Source organism: Rhineura floridana, chromosome 1 (assembly GCF_030035675.1).
Source record: "Rhineura floridana isolate rRhiFlo1 chromosome 1, rRhiFlo1.hap2, whole genome shotgun sequence".
Taxonomy (NCBI): domain Eukaryota; kingdom Metazoa; phylum Chordata; class Lepidosauria; order Squamata; family Rhineuridae; genus Rhineura; species Rhineura floridana.
In genome coordinates, this window is record NC_084480.1 from 307,999,876 (window position 1) to 308,026,939 (window position 27,064).

Here is a 27,064-nt window from a genome sequence, read left to right on the forward strand (position 1 = left end):
CTCCTGCTTCGTTTCTGTCACCTAAGCCCCATTTCCCCACAATTCCTAGTTCTTCTCTGTTCCCTACTTTTGCATTCCAGTCCCCCATGATTGTCATCATATCTTGTTTTGGTGTGTGATCAATTTCCTCCTGTACTTCTGCGTAAAATCTCTCCAATTCTTCTTCTTCTGCGTTTGATGTTGGAGCGTAGACTTGGATGATGGTTATGTTAATAGGTTTCCAGTTTAATCTCATTGATATCACTCGCTCAGACCTTGCGTTGTAGCTCCTAATTGCTTCTGCTACATCACTTCTCACTATTAAAGCAACCCCGTTTCTTCTTGATTTCTCATTTCCTGCATAAAATATTTTGTAGTTGCCTGATTGAAAATTTCCCATTCCAGTCCATTTTAATTCACTCACGCCAAGTATTGTAATATTGATACGCTCCACTTCTTGCTTGACAATGTCTAACTTACTGTCAGCTCTGCACTGAGACAGCAGTGCCGGTGGGGGCTGGAAATTCCTGGGTAGTTATCAGGGCGGGAAAGTCCTTAGCTGGCAGCTTGGTCGTAAATCTGCCAGGCTAACAAGGATGAAGCATGATAAGGGCAAGGCCCTTCCTAAGCTTACGTGCCAAGCCAGAAGTCCAGAAGCGAGGTCAGTAGAGGTCTGGGTTCAATTGCCAAGGGGTCAGTCCAAGATAAGATCAGGGAAACTAGAAACACACGAAGTCACGCCTGACGTTGTAGTCAGCAACAAGCTGAAGCCAAGGTTTGACTTTTAAGGAGCAGGTTTGTCAGCAGGTGTGAGCCCTCAGCGTTTTGGCCTTAAGTGGACAGGCCTGCCCCTCTTCTGCCTGACCTTCTGTTGTCTACGTTCTGCAGAAGAGGGGGGAGTATCCTGTTCACTGTCTGCGTCTGGCTGAAGGGCTTCAGCTGTGTCTGGGGTGCTATGCAGCTGAGGGGGAGAAGGAGCTGGGTTCTCAGGAGTTTCCTCTGTTTCTCCTTCTGGGTCTGCTGCTTCTGGGTCTGCTGCTGTTACTCCTGAGTCATCCTCGTCTGATGAGTCCTCTGACGGGGCCATGACACTTTCCCTGGTTCATGCTTCTCACATTCCATGTTCCTATTGTGTGCATCGTACAACTCTGGATTCTCCTTTCGCATCTGTGTGCATCAGCCTCTGGGCTTCCTTTCAGCTTTGACCCAGTTGCATCATTAGTCACAGCGCTACTCATACTCGTCCTTTGTTCTTCCCCAGTAGCTCGGTGACTGCCTTCTGACCTGGGGGTCTCATCTTCCAGCACTATCTCGTATTGCATTTTGGATACTCTGTTCATAGGGTTTTCGCGGTAAGAGGTATTCAGAGGTGGTTTAATATTGCCTTCCTCCGAGTTTGGATGCATCTTAGTCTGGTGTCTCAGCTTTGACCATTCCACCATGGGTGCCCCTGCTAGGAGTCTAGCCTCTTGGTCTGGACTCCTGACGGCATTGCTCTCAGCTTCTTCAACACTCTCAAACCCCCTCACCACGTTAAGGTGTGCATCCTAAAGGGGGTTTTTAGAGGTAGTGTTTTTTTTTTTTTAAAAAGGACTATTTTCACAAATAGCCGCAGAAATTAGCTACATTAAAATCTGATCCTCGGCTATTGAGAATAAATGAATGAATGGAAAATTTGGTACCAAGTCTGAATTGGGCCAGATTCTAGCACATCCCCAGTCTGGGCTATACTGCTTCAGAATATAGCCGGTGATTCACATGACTGAATACTGTTCCATATAAAACAGCAAAAACTAGGATGTCAGGAAGAATAAGCTAGGACACTTCTCCCTGACATAGAAGAGCAGTCAGTGTTGTCTGCTATCTTGAGGTGGTAGTCAAGATACGGGTATACCAATTCGGTGAGAATCAGGTCAGCGCTTGCAGGCAATTGATGGAAAATGGGAAAAGGTGCATTTGACTCACGAACCCGGCACGAACTGCGGTAGACTATCGGTCCATTTATTCTAATACTTCAGTTCAGACTGATACCAGTTCTGCAAGATGTCCAAAAGTGTGACAGCACCAAGGACACAAGGAAAAGTAGCAAGGCTTTCCCCTCCTTTAGGAGACACCGGTGCCTTTGTAAGATCTGCAGAAGTTAATCCAATCTTCCCCATCGTCTCAAACCTATTAGCATGCCTAGCAACCAACACCTTAAATGAAGGGGATTAGCAACTGGTGCGCCACGTGCAGACTCTTACCCATGGAAAGTCCTTGGGGTGATATGGAGTGTAAAGGGGTTGGGGTAATGCTCCTACCCTTCCCTCCTCCTGTGGTGCTCCCATTGCTATTTTAAGGCCCAGCAGTAGGAGCTGCTCAATTTTACAGTTGCATTTACTCCAACTGGGCTAGTAACGATAATCTGAAAGGTTAGGGGAAAGAGAGAGGTGGAAATCACAAGTGCTGTTGCTAGGCAACCACACAAGGGTCCATTTTGGTATCTGGGTTAGCAGGAAGAATAGAAGATGTTTGTGTGGTTGCTTAGCAACCATGCACATGCTTTCTTCTCCCTCCAGGCTTATTCCACTGATATGAACACAATTAGAATGTTGTGCAATTCCCACCCAATGCACTTTAATTTAAAATGAAGAGGAGAGGAAGGGAAAGAAAGAAGTATTATGTCCACCCCACCCTCCTACGAGTTACCTCAGCAGTGCTGTTGCTGTCTGGGACTGGGAGGGATGATGGAGAAAAGATTAGGAAAGTGTGGAGGGAGTTGGCTGGCCCATCAACTAGGTATTTGGCACTGGATTAGCTCTCTAGCCAATCTAGTTGCCAGCTGCTAACGGGACGGAAAGGGGCAAGATTTCCTTCACACCCTCCCATGTAGGTCTGAAAGCAAAGGTTCAGGAATGAGTGTGCATTTGTCAAATCATAGAATCGTAGAGTTGGAAGGGGCCTATAAAGCCATCGAGTCCAACTCCCTCCTCAATGCAGGAACCCAACTTAAAGAATCCCTGACAGGTGGCTGAGATGAGCAACATGCTGTATGGTCGTTGTCTGGAAGAACAGCAGAGATACAGTGTAGGACTTGGGGAAGCAGAGATGGAGGGGAGGGCATCCAGCGAGGGGAAGGGGAAGCTGGAGGGGCAAAGCCAATTGGGCAGGCAAGTTGGGGCTGGCATTCACCCATCCCATTCATCTACCACTCTTCTTTACAGCCATATTTCTCTATCTGTTTCAAAAGTTTGGTCAGAATCTCACCAGCTCAAAAAATATTGATCTGGATGTTTTGGTTAAGACTCTCATGAGTGTTCCAAATTGAGAAACTGTTTACCGCTGCCCTCTTGACTCTGAATGCCATGCGGAACAATTACCAGATTTTCTCTTTCCTTCCCAAACAAAAGGCAGGAAAAGATACACCCTGGATTTGCTGTGCCTCTTCTCCCCTCCCCACTTCAGTTGCTTAGAACAAGCCTAGGCTTGACTTTTGAGGCAATTTCAGTATGTGCAAGAGAGGGAGATTTACCACATTTTTTGCCTAAAAAAAATTTCACACCATCTCTAGGGTTGATGTAAGAACCCTGGGAAAGCATGACATAGGAATTTATGTAATTTTGAACTGATGTGCTGTTTAGTAAAGTAGGACTCTACTCTCGACAAGGATTTCAATTACCACCAGAGACAGCTAAAGTAGATGGCTTTATAGAGGAGCACAAACTGCTTGTGCAACAGAATCAGGAGATCAGATAAAAAGGCAAGACACTTATCCTTAGACAAGCTACATGGTGTTCTAAAGTCAAAAGGAACTTTTGCCATATCATTCTTTCAAATTAAAGGTGGAACATCTGGGTCATCCTCAAAGCTCACAGATGTGTTCTCAGTATCCACAGTTTTCTGCCGCTGAAGGCTTATAGGCCCTTGTCCAATCCGATCCTTTCCCTGGACAATGTTTGCTACATCAGGGAATGAATACTTGCTAGGGTCCACTTCCAGCTTCTCAGTACACTCCTTTCTGAAATAAATAAATAAATAATACAACTCATGTTTATATGCATTAGTTTATCTTATTATAAAATGGAATAGAAGAAATTTCATTTCAAAAAGGACTTCCAAGATTTATCTATGTTGGGAGGATTTGGAGCTTTCAGATGACATACCATCCAGTCCTAGAATTTTAGTTCAGTTTCATGTTTTCTGTTTCGAGAAAAAAACCTGTTTTCAGTGCCAGGAAGTACAACCTTCGCACACAAGAGGTTTCAAGATGACCCTCCCTCACTGCCCACCTGATACGTTGTGTTGGCAGTGGCTGTGATTTTTCAGTATGTTGCACATCCATGCTACTCATGGGAAAAGGGCTGATCCGCTCATGCATGATGCAAGAGATGTTACCTTGGAATTTGGGGAGCTGTTGCAAGAGGAGAAGAGAGAGGTGGGGGAGAGTTATCCAAAAGGGGGAAAGTGAGAGTGGGGGAAAGAAGTAAGATTGTATCCCCCACCCTATTTATAAGAACGTTTATACACATTTTTTGTGTATAAAAATGGGCACAGAGAGATATTTCTGTGTTCTCTCATGCCCCTCCCACTAGTTTGAACAAAAATACTACAGAAAGATTCAGGATACCAGCCAGGCAGTGCAAAAGAATGATTAAACCCCCACCCACAGCAATAAAACCAGCCTCCCGTCTAGAAACACCCTTAGTCCACACCAGTTTGGTTCCATTCCTTGGGTTTTCAACTTGCCATACAACTGGGAAGAATGGAGTTTTTCAGGTAAATTGACTTTTCTGCCTCCAGGCCTATCAGGGCATAAGAACATAAGAACAGCCTGCTGGATCAGGCCAGTGGCCCATCTAGTCCAGCATCCTGTTCTCACAGTGGCCAACCAAGTGCCTGGGGGAAGCCCGCAAGCAGGACCCGAGTGCAAGAATACTCTCCCCTCCTGAGGCTTCCGGCAACTGGTTTTCAGAAGCATGCTGCCTCGGACTAGGGTGGCACAGCACAGCCATCACGGCTAGTAGCCATTGATAGCCCCATCCTCCATGAATTTGTCAAATCTTCTTTTAAAGCCATCCAAGCTGGTGGCCATTACTGCATCTTGTGGGAGCAAATTCCATAGTTTAACTATGCGCTGAGTCAAGAAGTACTTCCTTTTGTCTGTCCTGAATCTTCCAACATTCAGCTTCTTTGAATGTCCCCGAGTTCTTGTATTATGAGAGAGGGAGAAGAACTTTTCTCTATCCACTTTCTCAATGCCATGCATAATTTTATACACTTCTATCATGTCTCCTCTGACCCGCCTTTTCTCTAAACTAAAAAGCCCCAAATGCTGCAACCTTTCCTCATAAGGGAGTTGCTCCATCCCTTGATCATTCTGGTTGCCCTCTTCTGAACCTTTTCCAACTCTAGAATATCCTTTTTGAGATGAGGCGACCAGAACTGTACACAGTATTCCAAATGTGGCCGCACCATAGATTTATACAATGGCATTATGATATCGGCTGTTTTATTTTCAATACCTTTCCTAATTATCCCTAGCATGGAATTTGCCTTTTTCACAGCTGCCGCACACTGGGTCGACATTTTCATCATGCTGTCCACTACAACCCCAAGGTCTCTCTCCTGGTCAGTCATCACCAGTTCAGACCCCATGAGCGTATATGTGAAATTAAGATTTTTTGCTCCAATATGCATAATTTTACACTTGTTTATATTGAATTGCATTTGCCATTTTTCCGCCCATTCACTCATTCATACTTACTGTTAAACTAACAAGTCCTTTAAAGACATCTTTCCCAATCTGCATCTGTATTGGAATTGTTTTTAAAGATGTTCTGCAGATGTCTCGTGGCTTGCTGCTCGCACTAACTACATCACATATTTCAGTACGGTCTCATTGCAGCATTCCAAGCCATGCAGGGTTGCTGTCCAACAGCATCAGCAGCAACAATCAATGGCAAGAGACAAAACAGCAACGCAAAGTTGTCCAGGAAATCAGAAATACAGCCGGCACAAATTCAAAGACCACCAAAACTCTAAGTGTTTACTAGGTGTCTAGAAATTTAGTTGTGTAGATGCCTGATGAATGTGCTTGGGGTTTGAGAGAGAGACAGAGAGAAAGTGATTGTGTATGTCCCCTCCACAGGTAGAAAAGTTTCCTTTCTGCAGAAGTTGCAGCTGAATTTGTGAGCAGGTCTTTCTTTCTAACAATGTGCAGCATGTCTCTGCATGATTAAGCAGGGCAAAACTTAGCCTGCAGAGGGTGTCATTTCAACAGATAACCACAAAGCACAGTCTCTATATTACAGTGAAAGGCCGGAATGATACCCAAGAGGACACAGAGGGAATTAAAAGAACAGTTTGGAAAAGAAGCACACTCTTTCCAGCAGTGCAGTTACCAGCTTCAAAGGCCACCTATTCAAAGGCAACTGTTTTGTGGATTGAGATGCATCATTGCGTAACCCTTCTTGCCTCACCTCAACAGATTCTCCACTGATTGATAATAGTTTTCTCAACTGTTTATTTTCAAGCTCTAACTGTGCTAGATTTTCTTGTATTTTATAATACAGGTTGTTGTCTATATGAACAGCTTTTCTCATCACCTCTCCCATCTCACAGATCCTGTCTATTCGTTTCTCAGTTTCGGCAGACTGGGCCTGATGCACTTTCAGAGCTGGCTGAGCATCCACATCTTTTTTTTTTTCCCATCATGAGCTGCAGCATGAGTTTCCGGTATTTGCTTAAAATAATTTCCAAAGCATCCTGGTGTTCTTCCAAAGAGATCTACAACTCTCTATTTTCCTGTTGCAATTCTCTGATCTGAGTGTTCTCACCGCCCAGAGAGCCTTCGGGCTTAGGGCGGTATATAAATTAAATTAAATAAATTAAATAAATAAATAGCAAAATATGAGGTTTGTATTGAGACATGTCCTTCAGCTCAGCTGCATCCTCTTGATACTTGTGAGAAAGAGCGGTGCCAGCCTCTTTCATGGCCACAACCCGCTTGTGCTAACATGGTGGACTGGTCAATGACAGACTCGGCCATGTTGTCATGGACTTTCAGCCTTTCTAGCAGGGTCCTTGCATCTGTCAGGGGAGGCAGCACCTTCTTCCCCCGGCCGGTGCAGTCTCTGGAGGTAATGGGGAAAAGGCGGTGTGTCATGGGGGGTAATATTCTAATAAGGCCATTCCCAGCAGCCGCTGAATACACACTCAATGTGCAGTAGTTATTATTTGTAAATACGAGTTTTTGTTTTGGTATTTAAAAAAGGTATTTAAAAAAGGTTCCAGTAACATACAAATATATTAGAATTTAACTGATTTGTGTTCAAAAAGCAAGTGATGGCAACTAAACATTCTTTAACTGGTTGACAAAGCTGCTTCCATTTTGTTTGGCAGTACAGATTATTCATTTGTGGCAACTTCCCAGCCAAATAACCCACAAAGAAATGCAACTATAAATGAAGCCTTCCAAAGGCTGCAGCTTTATATATATATATTTTCAGTGCTCAGTGGAGCTTCACAATGGCTTCTCTCTATCTAGAGGGTCATTCATTAACCACAATGACAAAACAAAGACACTGCAAGGAGAAAGTGATGAACTTTTTATGCATTGGTATGATCTGAACGTAGAGACTTAAAAGTAAAACAGTAATAAGGAGAGAAGTAACTTTTGCCATCCTTTTCCTTTCTTCCCCATTTCTTCTTAAAAACCCATCAAGGTGATGCTGCTTCTGATCAGCTGGTGCATTTGAACTCTGGCTAAAGACCACCTTTCAGTTGACCAGGAGCAACAGCAGTCATAGTGGAAGAATTGACCGATCTTCATTGCATATATTTTTAGTTACCAGCACCATATTGTTATGTGCCAAATTATCTGCCTAGTTTTCCAACCCCAGTAGCTGTTTGATTAGGAAAGGATAATGAAATACTAGAATGATTTGCATAGTCTCCTTAGAACACCCAATGAAAAAGGGGAAATTCAGTCTTTTAACATCAACAAACTTTTTCTTTCATGGCTGCACTCAAGTCCTGCTTGCAGAATTCCCATGGGCATCTAGCTGGTCACTGTGAGAACAGAATGCTGGACTAGATGGGCCTTTGGCCTGATCCAGCAGGGCTCTTCTTATGCTAGGCCTTTAGAATTATCCCAACACAGATGTTTGATTGAATAAACCCAACACGAATACATTTAGGAGACAGACCATAGCTTGCTGGTAGAGTCCATGCTCTGCCTGCAAAAGGTCCCAGGTTCAGTATGCAGCATCACCAGCTAAAAGGTAGCAGGTGGTGGGAAAATCCTTTGCCCTGAGACCTTGGAGAGCTGCTGCCAGTTGGAACAGTTTCAGATATGCTAGACCACAGTTTAACATTATATGAATTACCAGAAGCAAGCCTCAAGTTTGTCCACTCCTTGTTTCTTCTTCAGTGTGGGCCTGAGAAGATCTAAAGCATCCACTTCTTTTTTTTACCTAACTGGAACTTACTCTTTCATCTCAACTGGAGGAGACCGAGACTCTGGTTTAAGTTTGAGCTATGGTCTGTTGATAAAACGTGGCTGAAACTTGTTAAGCTATAGCTTGAACTAATCAGTTTCTCCTGTTTCGACATAACAATAAACTCAACTCAGTTTGAAACAGAAAGTGGATGCTTCCAATATCTTCCTCATGGGGAGGGAGGTGCATGCAAGCCTACAGCTCAGCTTCTACTCATTCACATAACGCAGGTGTAGCCAATGTGGTACCCTCAAGATGTTGTTGGATTCTAACTCCCATCAGGTCCAGACAGCATGGCCAATGGTCAAGGACAATGGGAGTTATAGTCCAGCAACATCTGGAGGGCCACAGGTAAGCCACCCTGCACTTAAACTATGGTTTAGCATTATATCCCAAACAGGCCACTACTGGGCTGCATGGACAAATAGTTTCATCTAGTACAAGGCAGCTTCCTATGTTCCTTTGTACATTCAGCTTGCATTCTACACATATAGTTAATTTCTGGCTGCTATTGGAAATCCCCCCTTTCCACGCCCTTTCTGGTAAAAAATTATTCAAGTGGGGGAATAGAACTTTCACAGCCCCAAATCCCTTACCAGTCTGGCTTCTGTGCCAGGGGTGAGGGAATCGGTGGCCCTCCAGATATAGCTGGGCTAAAAGCCCAGTTATCTCTGAACATTGGCCAGGCTGGCTGAGGATGATGGAAGCTGTCATCCAACAATGCCTAGAAGGCCACAGGTTCCCCATTCCTGACCTATGCTTTGTCCTTCCACTGACCTTAAAGTTACTTGGCATGGATTGAGAGTTATCTTTTTTTTGGTGTTGTTTCCACTGCTAACCCTTCCTCTTCATCTGAGGCTGTCTGAGACAACTAATTCTTTCAAATGCTATTATAAGCTAAGCTGTTATGACATTTTGGCTACCTATAAAACTACCTTCCATATTTTGACGGGGGGGGGGTTACTGTTCATTGTTTCCAGGGAGAGATACACAAATTTCCAATTCTCAGGTTTTATTCAACTAATCAGCCTGTCTTGGACTAGGTCAATATCACTTTCATGTTTCTGGTGGCCAAACTATTCATGACACAAGAGCTTCATTATCAGATTTCCCACTAACCTTCTGTTTTCTTAAAAGTAGCTCTGTGTGTGAAACCACTTACTTCAGTCAGGGATGTACAGCAGGGGAAGAGGTTAACTCTTTCCTACATGCTGATGCTTTTAGGAGATCTGATCATGGATCTTCTGTATCACATGTAGTTTGGCCCTGAATTGTGAAACCGTCCTAACAATTTTGATACTGCAACGAGAATAAAGGCCAAACTAGATCTGGCCTTAACTGCATTCAGGCAATTAATGTGCAGCCTTGTGACTATGTGGCATGGGGAAGGGACTGCCACATTCTAAATAAAAAACATCTCTTTAAAGATGCTGTTTGCATTTCGAGGGAAGCACCTATTTGCAGCTATGGAGGCTTTCCTTGAAATGGAAATAGGAGGCATAGAAAGACATTTTTTGTTGGCATCAGTGCAGGGAAAGGAGTTAAACTTCCCTCTCAGTACCCCCCCTCCCCAGTCTCAAGGCTGCTCAGGTTTCCCCAGGGCACCTACTTGCACTACAATGCATAACAAAAATGTGCATGTTAATTGCATTCATGCAATTATCACCAAGTTTAGTTTGGCCCTTAGTGAGACATACAGAAGTTCTTTTTTTCCCTTTTGCTGAATGTTCTTTAGCTCTATAGATCTTGCATGCTGTTAAAAGTTTAATAAAGTGGATTTAATATTATGGCAGGCACTCTACAAATAGTCATTCCTGAAAGGTAATTAACGGCTGTCTCCCTGGCTCATTTGCAAAAATGTATTATGAGTTTGAGTCAGATCATTAGTCACTTTTGGATGGGCTCCAAAGACACGTGCTTTACAACCATATCCCTGCATGTATGCTGTAATTTAATATTCTAGAATAACCCTCCAACTCCATGCTTTTACCAGCTAAGCTAAAACAATAGAGAAGCAAGTTAGTTTTAATGACCCCAGATTCCAGTTTTTGGAATCAGAAACTGAATGACTTATTTAGCAAAGGTAGCAAAGCAATTGGGAGGTGGGATCTACAATGGCTGTTTGGTAATCACTGATGGATCCTTTCTGAACCCAGTTGAATACAATACAGTCTGTCTAAAGACTGACGTTGCAGTGATGAAAACTTTCTTGCTTACTTTTTACATTTATGCAGTTATATCCAGGAGAATTGTTTTAGATGGCTAGGAGCCTCTATCAGTTTTTCTCATCCCACTCGGAGGAAAACAAACCCTGTTGTTTCTAATTTTGATTCAAGGGCAAAATACTCTGCAGGTAAAGTACCTTGCATCTAATCCAATTTTCATATCATGATTACACACGAGTCCAAGATGAGGATGTCCATAGCATCTTCCTATCACAATTACCTGGATAAGTGCTAGCTTTTTTTAACCTGAGAACACACATAAGGTTCTTGGTGAAGCATTGGCAACTGCATGTACTATTGTCCATCCTCGCTGACCAAATTTTGCCAGGAAAGATTGGATCCGTTTGTATGCCTATTGAAAAAGCTTCTTCCCTTAAGGAAGTTACAATCTTAACGATCAACTACTGCTAGGCATTCTATTTAGGGCTTCCCTTGAAGTCTGTTCAGAAGCTGGAGCTGGTGCAGTCTGCCAGAATCTGATCCCATCTGCAAATTGTCTTGAACCTTTGATAAGGCCTGACAGCTGCCTTGTGAAGCCACAGGATTAAAAATGGAAGTGAGGTATGAATGCCTATTAAAAATACAGATATGAATAAAGAGTATTCATGAGAAGAAACAGACCAGCCATATATGAGCCATATCTACAAAAGAGCCTGTGTATCCATCTTTCTCTTTGCCATTTCAGTACAGATTATTTGAATGCTACAGATGTATATATAGATTGAGCTATACAGACAGGTTTTCTATCTCTGATTGTTTACCTCCTACTTTTTTTGTAAAAATGTTCTCAATTACAAAAAACAAAAGCGAGACAGGACTCCAAGGACAAGAACTTTGCAATGACAACATCAGCAAAATGAAAGGCATCACCCAAACACTCTCCTTACCTGACTGTTAATGGAACTTTTGGCAATCATCAATAAGTGTCTTCAGAAGACCACAGTGACAAGGACCACATTACTTTTGAGCCACTTGAAACATCACTCAGGGAAATTGAATTGGGTGCTGCTTTGCTGAATAGACTTTGTTTACTTACAATATACTTTTCTCTATTATTTATTTATTTTTTTATTTAATTTAATTTATATACCGTCCTAAGCCAAAAAGGCTCTCTGGGCGGTGTACATAGAGGATAAAACAAGAAAAATATATGAATAGAACAAATATAAGAAAAACAAAAAGCAAAACAAACAAAGAACAAAAACCAAACAACATCAGAATATACCAGTAATGAAATACTGTTTTAAAATACACTATAAACCAATTTTTTTAAAAATAGAATATTTAAAAATTTTAAATGCCTGGGAGTATAAAAAGGTTTTCACCTGGCGCCGAAAAGATAGCAGCATCGGTGCCAGGCGTACCTCATCGGGGAGACTATTCCACAATTCGGGGGCCACCACCGAAAAGGCCCTGGTTCTAGTCACCGCCCTCCGAGCTTCTCGATGTGATGGCACTCGGAGGAGGGCCTTAGATGTCCAGCACAATGTACGGGTACCCATTACATTACATTACATATACCATCTAATCCTGGAAATGCTGAAAGTTTGACACCTTCAGGCACACAAATTGAAAAGCAGGAATGTTCATTACTAGCCATAATTCAGACCTCAAGGCTCAGATGTTTTCTTCTGAAAGATTATTGGGAGCTTTATGATGATGTGAAGTTCAAGTACTTTTATAACATGTGAAAATGATGCTGGGTACTACTATGAAATGAATAGCAAACAAGGTCTCACTGGAGAAAATGGAATCCACCCAGCATATCTTCCCACATCCCATCTCCACTGTGCAAGAAAGTTCTGGACACACAAATGTACTGCAATATCTGGATTTACCTATTGTGGCACGTCTACAAACTGCCGACCAAACAAAACTGTCAGGCTAACAGATTATGATTACAAAATCAGGCAACAGTGCCTTCTGCTGAATTGCACTGAAACCTGGATGTACTACCTGCCGCCCCCAGCCTGAATTTTTTGCCTTGTTGCAAGTGTGAGCAGTCCAGTGGAACAGTCTAGCCTTTAAATAGTGGCATATCTAAGGTGTTATATATCAAACAGCTGGAAGATAGAAACTGCATTTTCTCCTGGTATACTCTAATTTGGCTGCTCTTCTCATGTGTTATCATTTTAAAATATATTTCTTTTATTACTAATCTTGCAAACCTCCTGCAGAAAAGAGGGCATCTTTTTTTTAATGATTGGGACTTTTTGAGGAAGAAGTACTTCCCTAACAAGAAATTCAAACGTTCCAAGTTGTCTTCTCCCCACCCAACCTTGTTGGAAGTTTAGCGAAAAATCATTGATGACTAACGATGTCCTGGACAGAGCATCTCCACCCTCTTCGTATTGAAAAATAAATAAATCTCAGGTTTAAGATTGTTTATTCTTGTTCTTAACTGTAATTTGTGTTTTAGAATGTTTTAAGCTCTTTTTAAAATGCTTTTCTTTCTTTTTTGTTAAATTGTTTTGTTCATGTGTTTGCCACCCTGGGCTCTTTTGGGAGGAAGGGCAGGATAATACAGCCACAAGAGCGGCTATATACTATAGCCAGCATGGATTTTTCACATTCCCCCATGTTAAATTGAAAACACCCCCCATGCCGTTCTGCTGCTTCCCCTAAACTCATTTCAAAACAAAATCTTACAAAACCTATAGTTCTGAACTCAGAAACGCTTGCTTAACAACCCTCTAAGTTTTCATGGTGATATAAAAAACACTCAGGGAGAATCCAGAGTTCAAAGTCTGAAGCATAGAGGAGGGTACAGATTTGTTCTCTGCTGCCCCAGAGGGTAGGACTAGGTCTAATGGTTTTAAGTTGCAAGAGCGTAGATTCAGACTGGATATTAGGAGGAACTTCTTGACAGTAAGAGCGGTTCGGCAATGGAACTGACTGCCTAGGGAGGTGGTGGGATCCCCTTCGCTGGATGTCTTCAAGCGAAGGCTGGACGGCTGTCTGCGGGATATGCTCTAGCTGTGGATTTCCTGCTGTGAGCAGGGGATGGACTCGATGGCCTACAAGGCCCCTTCCAACTCTATGATTCTATGATTCTAAGCAAAAGTAAAATAATCCAAACCCCTGTTGAACCTTTTTCTGTCAGTGGTCTCATAATTTGTTGAAATTAATAAAAATAAGCCATGATCACAGAGTACATGTAATCCTATTACTGACCTTGACCCATACCCTGATGTTCATCTTCTGCAGTTTACAGTTTAAAAAATGCCTGGCTGATTTTCAATTAATTTAAGAAAATTAACATTGACGTCTATGATAGTGCAGGCATTCTCAGTAAGAACCAACTGTCAGTGTTCTAAAAGCCAGACTAACAGCTATTTGGCTTGGCTAATCAGGGGGCCACACCCAGGCCAGACATTTATTCCAGTTTAAACAGTCATGGCTTCCCCCAAAGAATCCTGGGAAGTGTAATTTGTGAAGGATGCTGAGAGTTGTTAGGAAACTCCTATTCCCCTGGCAGAACTCCAGTGGCCAGAGTGCTTTGACAGTCAGCCCTTCTTCCCAGAGAATTCTGGTGATTAGAGCTCTGTGAGAGGAATGGAGCATCTCCTAGCAATTCTCAGAACCCTTCAAAACTACATTTCCCAGAATCCTTTGGGGGAAGCCATGACTGTTTAAACTGGAATAAATGTTTGGTGTGGATGTGGCTAGGGACAACTTTGGCTTAAATTTCGGTGGGAGACTACATGTGTCTGCTGTAGCATAAAAAGATGGGGGGAAACCCCCAAAATAATGACACTTAACAATGTTTTCTTTTTGGAAAGGAAAAGGACTTTCCCTCTGCCCAGTGCCCACTCACCCAATCTCCTCCCCTGCTTCCCCCTCTCCTTGCCAGTTTCCTCCCTACTCCTCCCTCTCCCTGCCCCTCCTCCACGTCACTTTCATCTCTCCTAAGCATGATGAACAGGATGAAATGCCACTGAATAAGCATGCAAATGATCAAGCCTGCTGCCCCCTCCTCCTCCCTCCTGTCCCCCCTCCCTCCACTCCTTCCTTTCCCTCTCCTCTCCCCTTCCCCTCTTCCTTCCCCCTCCTCCTTTCCCCTCCCCCTCTTCTCCTTCTCCTCCCTTTCTCCTCTCTCCTCTCCTCCTCCCCTCCCCAGTCCAGCCCTCCTTTCCTCCCCCTTCTCCCCCTACGCCATGGTCAGATTCACCTGTCCTAGGCATAATTGCATGGGAGTAAATCCCATTGAACTCAACAGCCATTCAAGTAATCAAACCCACCTTGGCTGTCTTCACCGTCATATGACATTGGCCAATAAAAAGGCTTTGAAATTAATAAAAATAAATTTGACACAGATTTCTGGAATAAATGTGAGAAATATAATTTTCAATGTTAGTAACACAGGAAAGAAGCAAAGTAAGAAGAACACCAACAAACATACAAAAAATGTAATTCTCCATCTTTGGAGATGCAGTCCTGATTGCAGGTGTTGCCACCACTCACCGTATGCTCAGAGGCACATGTTACCAAATTCTTCCATGCTACAGAGGAAGTGGATTAGACTGTGAAAGACCAACCCAAATTGTGTTTGCATTTTGACAAATTTGTAGGACAGTACAATATCTCAGAGAGGAGGTCAGGTCTCCTGCTCCCTTGGTGCATTCACTATAGCCACCCAATGTCCCTGCTTTTTAAAGTTTGATTTAAATATGTGTTAGCTATAAGTACATTCTTAAATTGCAAGAGTTTCTGCCTATTAGTGAATTTAAATATAAACAACCACCACAACATTCACAATGTGAGGCACTGGGAGCTTGGCTAGTACCTCATATGAACTGAGCGTGTTCCATAGGTAATGCCCCAGAACTTTCCAGAGCACACAAAACACAAAAACCATGTCACATAATCTAGCTCAAAGCTTCCCTAGCCCACTAGTGGAATGCTGCCCTTGTTCAGAACACAAAAGATAAATGTCATCCTTTCCTCCCATTCCACTGAGAGCCTAAACTGCCTTGTGCCCTTGATCAATAACATATTTTGGGAAATTTGAGTAAGATCACCCCTTTAAAGAAAGCCTAGGCTAGACAAGATTAGAGGGAATACAAACAGATGAGTTGTTTCCTCCTAAATTCTACTCTCACTCAGAAAATATCACTTTGCAAGGTGAAGAATCCAATGAGGCCTTTCTTGGTGAAGAATTTGAGTTTTAATCCACAACCCCTGTACAAGAGGCTAAGGGACAGTCAATGGAATGCAACTTACTTGCAGTTATAAGAGCTCTCTCGGGTCTGCCACTAAAGCAGACAAGTTTATAAAAGCACTGGACAAGCCATTAGGCAACAGCCTCCATGTAAAGCTTCATTTCGTACAAATCAGTGATTAGTTGTGTTCCTCTGTACAATTGTTATGTTCATCGGGCAGAAATACCCTGGCAACCCTGAACAACCCATTGAAAACTGAGGTGCTGGATCAAGAGATAAATCACAGCTATTACCTTAGATTTCTTCGACGTTTGTCGGGGTCAGAGGGTTTCTCAGTAGTGGATACTTTTTGGTTAGCCGTGATTATTTCTTTAGCCTGTAAAAATGCATTCATTTTCATTATTATGTTGCATTTTACAAAAATTGTAAGTACAAATGCTTTAAGTAAGATGTATTTATTTCAGTCCACCATATCTGAATAGTCAGGTTAGGGAGCAAAAATTACCTCAGTTCAGCTCCAGGCACTGAAAACAAACAAGCGAAAGCACCTCTAAGAAAGGAAGTCTGTGCATACGCATTTGCTACATATATCACACAGTGATTCCAAACAAATTGGACCCAACCCTCCTATAACCTTTAAAAAACATGGAGCACAATCCAGCCAAAGTTAAGTACATCTAAGACCCACTGATTTCAAACACATACTTTGCTCTCTCCTATTGAAATCAGAGGGATCTCAAGGTGTTCCACTTTGGCTGGATGGTGTACTTGATAAAGAATAACCTATTTATGTTTTGAGTCTGATGCAAAAATTGATCTGGACTTCAAGCCATGTAACATTGCAGGGAGATACTGAAGATATTTGAACAGAATGTTCCCAGAATCCTAGAGAACAAGTATGTTAATGATACTTTAACTTGATTATGCACATCATATATGTTTTGCTATACATTCTAGGTTTTGATATTTTTGCCATTAATTTCTAGATATTTAGTTTATTAATGGCATTCCCAAGCACAATTACTTTGCCTGGTACTGAAGAAATGAAAGGCAGCACGTTCTGGCCCCATTCATGAGCCAGACGACAAAGAGCTATTGGGAGATTACATCCCCTACCTTGAACAGCTTGGCAAGAGGAAGTCTATCTCGACCTTCAGTCAGAGGGGGAGCAAACACAGGAAGCTTGCTTCCCCCTCTCTGCCAAAAAGAACACTAGTCTCCAACTGTCCATGGTCCTTGGGCTGCAGAGCAGAAGAGATGTACACTCTGGCTACTGCTATTGGCCAAGGGACCACCAACCACTGGGAGGTCCAATGCCCTGGCTCTCTCCCATCAGCAAGAGAAAGAGAAGTTGCAGGAGCTGGTTCTCCCACTCCCAGCCAGGAATAACACTTCACTTCAACTGCCAGTTTCCCTGTGGAATGCAGAACCAAGCAGAAGCACACTCTAGCACAATCCATGAGCCAGAGGACTAAGGGCTGCTGGGTTGTTGGTGTGAGTTTTTGTTTTATTTAAATCACCACAATCTGTTGAAAGCTGCCTTGAGGATCATTTGACTGAAAGATGAGATGTAGCAATATTTCTTCCCAACTCATCAATTGCACTTTGCTTTTTTTGGGTGATATTATTAGCAGAGGTTTAAAATTTTATTTTTCCTTAAACATTTCTCTTCATTTTTTTTTATTTTCCTTTGTCATCAATCAGGCATTTGGTGTCAGAATAAAGCAGGCTACAACTTTGCAATGCTGCTAGTGTATTTCCCTAAAATGGTTCCGTACAGGTTTACTATAGGTTCGTGAGCTCCCTCCTTTTCATGATGAAGTCAATACAGGTTGATTTTTTTAGGGGATTAGCATGTACCTCACCCAACTGGCAAACGGTTGAATGCATTTTCCAGTCACAACTCAGCACACAAAAATCTTTGAAAACTGGGTTTAAGTAGACCAGCAGAGCACAAGCGTTATTGCTCAAAAAGCCTACTTAAATTGACTCTGGGACACACAAATTGGCTATGGGACCCCACTCTATGCAAAAACCTGAAAGCCTTGCTTTTGGTAGTTTCATGATGCAAAATGTGCCATTCTATTTGCCTAAAATCCTTTGCTGCCCTTCTTACTTGCTTTGGAAGAAGGAAGGACATTAATTTCCAGACTTAATAGAAGTGTGTCCCAAAACATGAAATGCTTTCATTTACTTGATGTAGAAATTTATTCTCTCCAGGATCTTTGCTACCACAAGGTCAGCAGAAATGCAAGATGCTTTTAAAAAAAAGAAAAGAACTGAAAGTTCAGAAAAGGTGGAGTTTTGCAAAACTGACTAGTGATCCAACCTGGTGACTTTGTGGCAGAGCTGAGATTCAGACCAGGGACTTCTTGATTTGTAGCTCATTCTTTTACTGCTGTGCTACACAGCTCTCTGTGTATTAAGGCAGTAGTACATCACTGTACTGTAAATTACAGTAGGGTTACCTGCCACTCCCCAGCCCTCCAAGTTGTCTAAGACTACCTTCTTCTATACGAGCATGTTCATTTGCAGAGATCCTATGAAGCTCTGCTCTGGATGCTCCTTCCTTGGGAGATGAAGTCAGGAATAAGGCTCCCTGATGGCTCCCTCATTGTTGATTCTCCTTCCTAAACACATTTACCCAACGCTACATTTTAACACTGTCCAGGGTTTAACGTGTCCTGTTCTCCTGTTATTCTGCAGTATTCTGCATAACAGCATAGGGGTGGTCTGATATTGGGGTTTTTACTGTGATTAGTATTTTTATTATGTACCTGTTGATTTATATTTTGATATGTTGTTTCGTTCTATTCCTTTGTATGTCGCCTAGAGTGACAGGTTGTCCTGTCAGATAGGCGTCAAATAAATTTTAGATAATAATAATAATAATATATGAAGAGGGAAACCTCCCCACACAATGATGCACAAAGAGAACCATTTCCCCTCTCTTTGAATGCCAGAGTAAAGAACGTAAATGAAGATTCAAAATTCATTTCACCTGCCAAAAACTTTCAATCTATCCACAAAATTCTACATGTTCAAAGCAATTTCAGAGGCTTCCACTTAGAAGCATTATAAATATTCATTTTAAATGGATTCTGAAATGTTTTGGAGAAGAGGATTTTGGTCAAATGAATAAAATTTCAGGCACAATTCCAGCCACCGATGAGACTGCAAACTTGTCGTTACAGATGCACCATCTGAATTAATGAGAGGCCTAGCAAGACAAGACAGATGGTATGAACTTGAAGGAGACTGGCTACATACATCTCACATGAGGAGTCACATTTTAAAAGAGATTTAAGAACAAATGTAAAAAAAAGTACGGAAGGAACACACTATGTTGCTAATGTCTTCCGTTAATAACTTAGGATGCGGGGGTGGGGGAGAAAGGCCATCATCTTGATGCATCAGTTTTGCAAGGAATCAGGGCTCACTGAGGGGAAAAACATGTCCTGGAGGCACAGGAGGAGGAGTTTTGCATATGGGAACAGATGAAATGCTCTATCTTTGCCTCTGTACACATTCCAAAGGGGGGGGGCGTCATACAGCTGTGGAATCTGCTGCTGCAGAAATATTTTGCTTTCCATAACTTTAGCTTTCATTTAATTTTTGTTTAAGTCAGTTTTAAAACCTCACAAGACAGAAAATGAAATAAGAGCTTGTTTATTTAAGGCATGGGTAGTCAACATGATGCCCTCCAGATGTCGTTGGACTCAAACTCCCTCCAGCCCCAGCCATCATGGGCAATGGCCAGACATTATGAGAGTTGTAGTCCAACAGTATCAATAGAACCACACTGGCTACCTCTGATTTAAGGCACCCATTAAACACTTTTCTAGGAATGTGTCTGAACTCATGTATATAAATGCTACAACCCCCAACAATTAAAATACTGAAGATAATACAAACAAGAACAAGCATTAAGCAACCATTAAAACCCACAAACCAGAAACAGAGTAAAACAGCAGCACAATTAAAAGCCTTATTCAATAAAAAGGTTTAACCTAACACTGAAACATCACCAATGAAAGTGCCTCCTGGATCTGCTGGGGGGAGGGCATTCTAAAGATGAGGTGCAACCACTTGATTACACATTACAAGTATGATACCCAATAAAATAATTAAATTTAAAAAGCCAAGCCAAAGTTCCACTTTGTGATCCATATCCACTCGGTGAATGAAGCCATTGATGAGCTCTGTGGAGAGAAGTTCCATATTAGCTCACAACTCTGACATTGTAGCCAAAGACCACAGCTAGGGAAGGCAGTCACAACTCAGTGGTTGAGCACATGCTTTGGATGCAGAAGGTCCCAAGTTCAATCCCCGCCATTTTGAGCTAAAAGGATCTTGGGTAAAAGGGGATGGGAAAGACTCCTGTATGATACAAGGGAGAGCTGCTGCTATAGACGGAGTAGACAAAACTAGGCAAGAAGGACAAATATTCTGACCTCGATAGAAGGCAGATTCCTACATTTTGAGCCCGCTAAAAGACATCATTGCTTCTTTAAGACTGCACGGTCTCAAGTCCCTAAAGGCTATGTTGTGAAAAGACACTGGCAGAGACAGGCAAGGCACCAAATCAGCATCACACCACCACGGGCTGAGTTCTGAAGGTGCTACTGAAGAGGCAGTCCTCTCAGAATTAAGGCCACCATAAGTTCGCAACCCAAGTTTGTGGTGGTCCTTCTTTTAGGCTATCTTGTTTACAGTCTCTCATGTTTGATGTGGTTCAGTTCTGATGGTCACACTGTGCTGAGAGGGACATTTTACTCTGAGATTTGCAATGCCTAAAGGACAGAACATACAGGAAAAAGGAGGAAGAATGAACAGGCAAGCTGATTCAAGTTAAAAGTGCATTTTAGTATCAGGTGAACATCCTGTAAATTTTACCTTTGGTAAGCTAATAATCAAATGTCCAGTTGTCTGAGATCTTCTAGCGGTGCTGTTATCTGGCTTCACTTCTGCAGGAAGCACAAGTTGAAATGGCTGAAAAACCCAAAACACATAGACAAGGAACTATGGCATTTGGCATATAGGCAATTCAAAAATCATACATTTACCAGACTTATTTTTGTAGGTTTATGAGGAATGAAGTATGAAGCTGGAAGAATAAAACATTTTGACCCAGATAGAAAACGTGCAATACTATGAATAACATGCCTTTGATCTAAGGGGATTTAATCACTTAAATCTTCCTTGTGGTATAGATTAATACCAAATATCCAATTTGCATCTTAAAGAGTCCTCATTTATGTTGTAAGTGCGATGTGTGCATATATATAGATATAGATATATGCCTTCAAATATATAGGTATGCCTTCAATGTTGTCAGTGAAAAGTATGACATTTTAAAGAAGGCCATGATATGGTGCTTAAGTTATATTGGCAACTAAATGAGAATAATTATGCTAGTCTATTTTAGATTGAAAGCCATTTTAATCTGCATTTACTAGTATGATTACAAAAAGCGCTTCTAATTTTGAACTTAATAGCACTGGCATTTTTAAAACCAAAAAATGAAGAAAATGCAAAATCAAGAGGGATTAAAAACATCCTCATATCTCTCTGTTCACTGTAAACTTCTGTTTTTAGGATGAGTTGTTTTCTCACTTTAAAAGACCTATCTTGCAAGTTATCTCAGATAAAATGACTTTCAGCAGGAACAAAAATGGTGTGAAAGGAGAACTTGACTCCACATCTAAGGGCCTTTCTACATCATCAATTAAGTGAGTATTCCAGCTCCTCTAATGATTCTGCTCCGATAATACTCCCAAAATTGCTCTTTCAACAAATAGCAAGATATTTCACTGGCATGTAATTGATGCAGTGTGGTGAAGCTTCTTTCAAAAGCTAGCTAGATGTATACTCCAGCACAGGAGAAGGTGAGCATGCACACAATCTTGAGAGGTGATGTGCATGTAAGTGCATGGCAAATGACAAACAAATACAATCTTTCCCCTATGGTTTCCAGGATTTCTTGCCACAATGTCTTTGTGCAAGTAACCTTTTTTCATTTTCACTGTTGTCATGACATGTGAGAAGTAGCACAGGCTTGGAAATCAGAGAACTATAAGGGGAAACCCACAAGGAATTGTGGGGAGAAGAAAGAGGGGAGAAATTAATTTGCCCTCTTTGTTATTCCAACAACTGATTGATCAGTGGAGGGGTGAGCTACAAGTAATTTTTTTTCCTTTTCTCCTAGAACTCTTTCCACATGACCCCATGGACCAATGACATCAGTAGAGCAAAGATAGGAGTAACATGCTGAAGGAGGGGCCAAATTTAGTAAGTGAAAATGAGTCAAAAATTTTAAAGTGTAATAACAATGAGTACTAACCTTTCCCTTGATCATTACTCGGACATAGGTGGGCTGTACATCAACATTAAGCAGGGAGGTGTCCAAATGTCTTTAGAACAGGGATAAAACAGGGTCAATTTAGCTTAGTGGTTCTTTAATCTATGAGCCATTCTCTCTTCCCTCCTAGTTTAGCTCACATTACAACAGAAGACACAGTGCTTTACTCATAAAGTAGTCCAGAAGGCTGTGTGCACTAGCCAGTCTTATTTTCTACTATTGAGAGTCATTAGGACAGTGCTCTATTTTATGCAAGGCTTATACATTCAGCTACATCATAGGCTACATTCACATATCATCTAAACAGTGGTGTAGTGAAACAGGGACAAGCAGGCAGGAATTGCTGTCACTTATTTCACAACAGGAAAATGATGTCATCTCCTGTGGTGAGATTTGCCAGTCCTCTGCATGCCAAATAAATAAGCTTGTCTCAGAGAGAGACCCACCAAACAAGCTAAGCAGAGAAAGATATAGGTTACATATTTAGCCAGCAAGGCTAAAGGTTCAACTGCCATTTTTATTTTGAAAAATACTTAAGTCCCTTTATTATGACCATCCAAGGTGTCACCAAATAATAACCAAACTTTTAAATCCATATCCACTGGCTGCCCATTTGCTACTGGGCCAAGTTCAAGGTTCTAGTTTTGGTGTACAAAGCCCTATACAGCTTGCAACCAGATACCTGAAAGACCATCTTACCCCTTATATACCCAGTCGATCACTGCACTCTGCAGGTGAGGGCCTCCTGCAGATACCATCTTATCAGGAGATTTGTTCTGCACAACACAGGAAGCGGACTTTTAGCATGGCGGCACCTACCCTGTGGAATTCCCTCCCTTTGAATATTAGGCTGGCACTATGTGATGTTCTTGTATTAATGTATATATGCTAAGTGCTGTTTGTATAGAAGATACATGGTAAGTGGAATGAAAGAGGAGGGGGGAGTAAATGAGCAGTAGAATGCTGGATGATTGGCTGAGTGTTTGGATGGCTGAGAGTATAAATGGAAGGATGACAGTTGAATCGGGGTGGACGTGAGTGGGTTGTTTTGGTGGAGTTTGGAGGTGGGTATGAGTTGGTGTATGTCAGGAGAGTGTGGAGAAAGAGGGAGGTGGAGTTCGGATTAGTAATAAGTCAAATATCACAGTAATAGATGAAACCATAAGCTTGTAGATCATTATCAAAGTTATCTTGTTATTAATGTTATTTAATAAATACTATTTTGGTTTACCGAAGGCCTGATCCTTGGCTGGGGTTTCACAGACCAGAAGGGAGGGTAAGGTAATAACCAAGGCTGAAGGGAAACAGTAACAAATGGTGGCAGCGGTGAAGAGGAGAAGATAACATTATAAGTATCCAGAGCAATCCCGAGTTACGAGTTATCTGCATTGATACAAGGGGGTTGGGAACAGCATAGGCACGCAGTCACGAATGTAACCGGATAGAGAGACTCAGGCAAGGTCTCTGGGAACATTGGTGGTAGAACGTGACTGGTGGTGCTGCCTAGCAGGGGGATCTATTGAGATCTGTGCTAGAGCGGAGAGAGAAACCATAAAAAAGAACAGTCCAGACTGGTGGAGTCCCTGGTGGTGCCTAGTGAAAGGCAGTAGCCACGAGCAGGTAGGAACCTGACAGGGAGAGCCAGGGAAGGGCGTCACACACTACTCTGCTATCTTTTTGGCACCTTTTGAAGACTTTCCTCTTCCAACAAGCCTTTTAGGTTGAGACCTATCCCAGTCTGCATCTGTGTTACAATTGCTTAATATGTTCTTTAATAATGTTTTTAACCTTTTTTTAAAGTTGTTTTTTTTAAAATGTTTTTAACGCTGTTTTGTTTTAATGTATTTTAAGGTCTGTTTTTATGATGTTTTAAAGTGTTTTTAGCGTTTTGTTTGCCGCCCTGGGCTCCTGCTGGGAGGAAGGGCAAATTGAAGAACAAATAGATAAATAAATAAGAATTCTTCATCAGGCTGGCTGTTAAGAAAAGCAGAGGGGAAGGTGAGGGAAATGGCTGGCTTGGTACTGAAGCAATGATGTCTGCACTTTTCAAAACTGCTTGTATAGTCTTAGAAGGGGCACAAATATGACTGTTGTGCCTGTACTTTAGAATTCACCAGTACATTTATGACACTTAATCATGGTTTAGCAAAAGGGTAGAGAACCTGTGGCTCTCCAGATGTTTCCAGACTAGAACTGCCATCATCCCTAACCACAAGCCTTGCTGGCTGGGGTTGATTGGAGCTGGAATCCAACAACATCTGAACAGTCACAGATTTCCCAGCCCTAAAATTAAATAAGAGCAGCAGAAAGGAGCCATTGTGAGCCATGGGCTCACATGTTATTCCTTCCTCTATCCTCTTCTCACAGACTATTTATCACAAACTTTGGTTAGTTTAACAAAGCCAGTGTCATAGCTCACAATCTGAAGTTGGATTGTTTTGAAACTGACCGGAGTTCATGATAAACCATAATGCCTGGCCTGGCCATAACAAGCCAACTTTAAGGAGAACCAAAATCCTTCTCCTGGCCACATGGGGGGAGGACAGGGGAGTGCACAAGCCAAGGCTCATGGTGGTTCCTTTCTGATCATGCCATCTTGCTAAGCCATGGTTTACTTTAGCATCATGACAGGTGAATATGGCCATAGTTTTCCACTTGAGTATACCACGAGTATTCTCTGATTGTAGTGCAGTTTATAAATTCTGAAATAAAAATAAATTTGAAAAGTCAGTTTCCCCAAACGTTTGCCCCCATAAAAGCCAACCCCCTCCCCTCAATTAAAAAAAATTAAAACTAGGAGGGCAGGGGACCTTGGCACTGCAGTATTCACAGGAGTTATGTTGGGGACCCCAGTTTTAAAAAGAGGGTACATTCTGAAGATGTGGTGTCTGTGATGGAAATGGACTGCCTTCAAGTCGATTCTGACTTATGGTGACCCTATGAATAGGGTTTTCATGGTAAGTGGTATTCAGGGGTGGTTTTACATTGCCTTCCTCTGAGGCTGAGAGGCAGGACTGGCCTAAGATCACCCAGTGAGCTTCATGGCTGTGTGGGGATTCGAACCCTGGTCTCCCAGGTCGTAGTCCAACACTCTAACCACTACACCACACTGGCTCTCTATGGTGTCTGTAATACTGGCTAAATTTACAAATTTATTTACAAAATAATTTGCCTTCTCAGAATCTGCTGCTTGTTTGTAGACTTCTAGTAGCCTCTGAAGATATATTTGCAGTGGTGTCTGTAATATTGGCTAAATTTACAGATATACCTTCAGGGGCTACTTGAAGTCTACAAACAAGCAGCAGATTCTGAGAAGGCAAATTATTGCAGTCATCCTCAGTGATTAAATTGTACTCTTTCTTCTGCTTTTCTTTTACTCAGAAATGGTCAACTGTTGTTTCTCTCGTGCACACACACCTTCCAACACTCCCCCTCCCCTTAAAGCTGAACTGCCCACTCAGGGAATATCCCTAGAAATTAAGGCTGTGTACACAATACCAGCTTAAAACGCAGTGAGGCTATTTCCCCACCACATTTCAATTTGAATTCACAGGTCCTTGTATCCATCACTGTGCTTTGATGTGCTTCCACACTGACTGTCCACACCAGTGGGCCAAGAGGGACATAGATGTCTTCACTTGATTGTGAGGCTGTCATTTTGGTTCCAAGTAAATGTGGAAGTGCAGCTCTGTGCACAACTACTCAGAAGTAAGTCTCAGTGAGTTCAATAGAGCTTACTCTCAAGTAAGGGGAGGTAAGATTACAGAGTAAGGACAGGAGGCAATGCTAAACCCACGTATCTGGGATTAAGCCCAACTGAATTCAATGGGACTTATATCTCAGTAGACATGGTTAGGATCATTTAATGGAACAGCATGTTTACACACAGGCACAGAGAGAGAGAGAGAGGTCGATGGGATCTCACCCCCTTGCCCTGCGGGGTGCAATCAAGTAGAAAGACAAACAAGGATGCTCACTGTTTGCATCCCTGGCCCATCAAAGGGGGGGGCTAATCGGGCTGGGGTTATTTGGGGGTGGGAGGCCGAGCAGGGACAGAAATATTATCATCATTATTGTTATTATTATCTCCTCATATACTCCTAATTTTGACTTAGATAGTGAGCAGGCAGGTGGGAAGTAGAAAGCTCCTCCACGATAAACGCCCACACTGACATCAGACATGTAGGACCACCCACCGGCAAGAAACCTGGATTTAATTGAGAATTGAATACAGCTGCTGTTCTCAAGTCAGAACAAAGCTTGCTTGGGTTGCAACACAGGGCAGACACACACTTACTGTTCTGCCAGTTCCAGTGTGTCTCCACCTCCACAATGCTAGTCACCTCAGCCCTTTTTTACTGTAAAACCTGGTGCGATCAGCTCGAGTGTTTTTTTTTTAATTCAGCTTCAAACAGATTTCACAACTGATTGGCAGATTAACCTGTTGCCCCTCCAAGTGTAGCCAATGGAAACGCTTTGTTGTGGGCAACTAATGTGCTCATAGCCACAGTATTTCACTAGAAACTACAGGTTACCTCTTGATCATTGGTTATGTTGTGTGCCCACAGATTCAAAGACCAGCAGTGGAAACCCACTAGAGCCAGAGTAAACAGTAATGTGTACACAGCCTTAATGTTAAAAGGAACATTAAGGTTATTTTTCAAATCCCCGATTCAAATAGGCATCACTTTAAACATAGTCTTATTCATACTAATCAAAAAAACCAACTGACAGTACTAGACTAGACAGAGATTTGTGATCAATCAATGGAAAGAAACAAGATTCAAACACCAGGAGCAAATCTCCCATAGCTGAGTCCAGGACTCCAGGCACACCCAACAGTCAACATGGACTGGGGCT

General features: G+C 42.1%; 1 protein-coding gene and 1 pseudogene across 3 annotated transcripts in view; both read right to left on the reverse strand.

The window, feature by feature from the left end:
* Positions 1-3,653: 3,653 nt before the first annotated feature.
* The window catches only part of DNAAF11 (dynein axonemal assembly factor 11), a 52,891-nt gene continuing 29,480 nt past the window's right edge, over positions 3,654-27,064 (reverse strand). For all 3 annotated transcript variants that reach the window (XM_061606889.1, XM_061606899.1, XM_061606879.1), the window contains 4 exons: positions 22,187-22,256; positions 20,740-20,835; positions 16,137-16,219; positions 3,654-3,976 (listed from right to left, as the gene is read on the reverse strand). In XM_061606889.1, the coding sequence (XP_061462873.1) occupies positions 3,790-3,976; positions 16,137-16,219; positions 20,740-20,835; positions 22,187-22,256 (436 nt within the window). In that variant the 3' untranslated portion in view covers positions 3,654-3,789. The remainder of the gene's footprint in view (positions 3,977-16,136; positions 16,220-20,739; positions 20,836-22,186; positions 22,257-27,064) is intronic.
* LOC133375590 (suppressor of IKBKE 1-like) lies at positions 6,309-7,123 on the reverse strand (annotated as a pseudogene).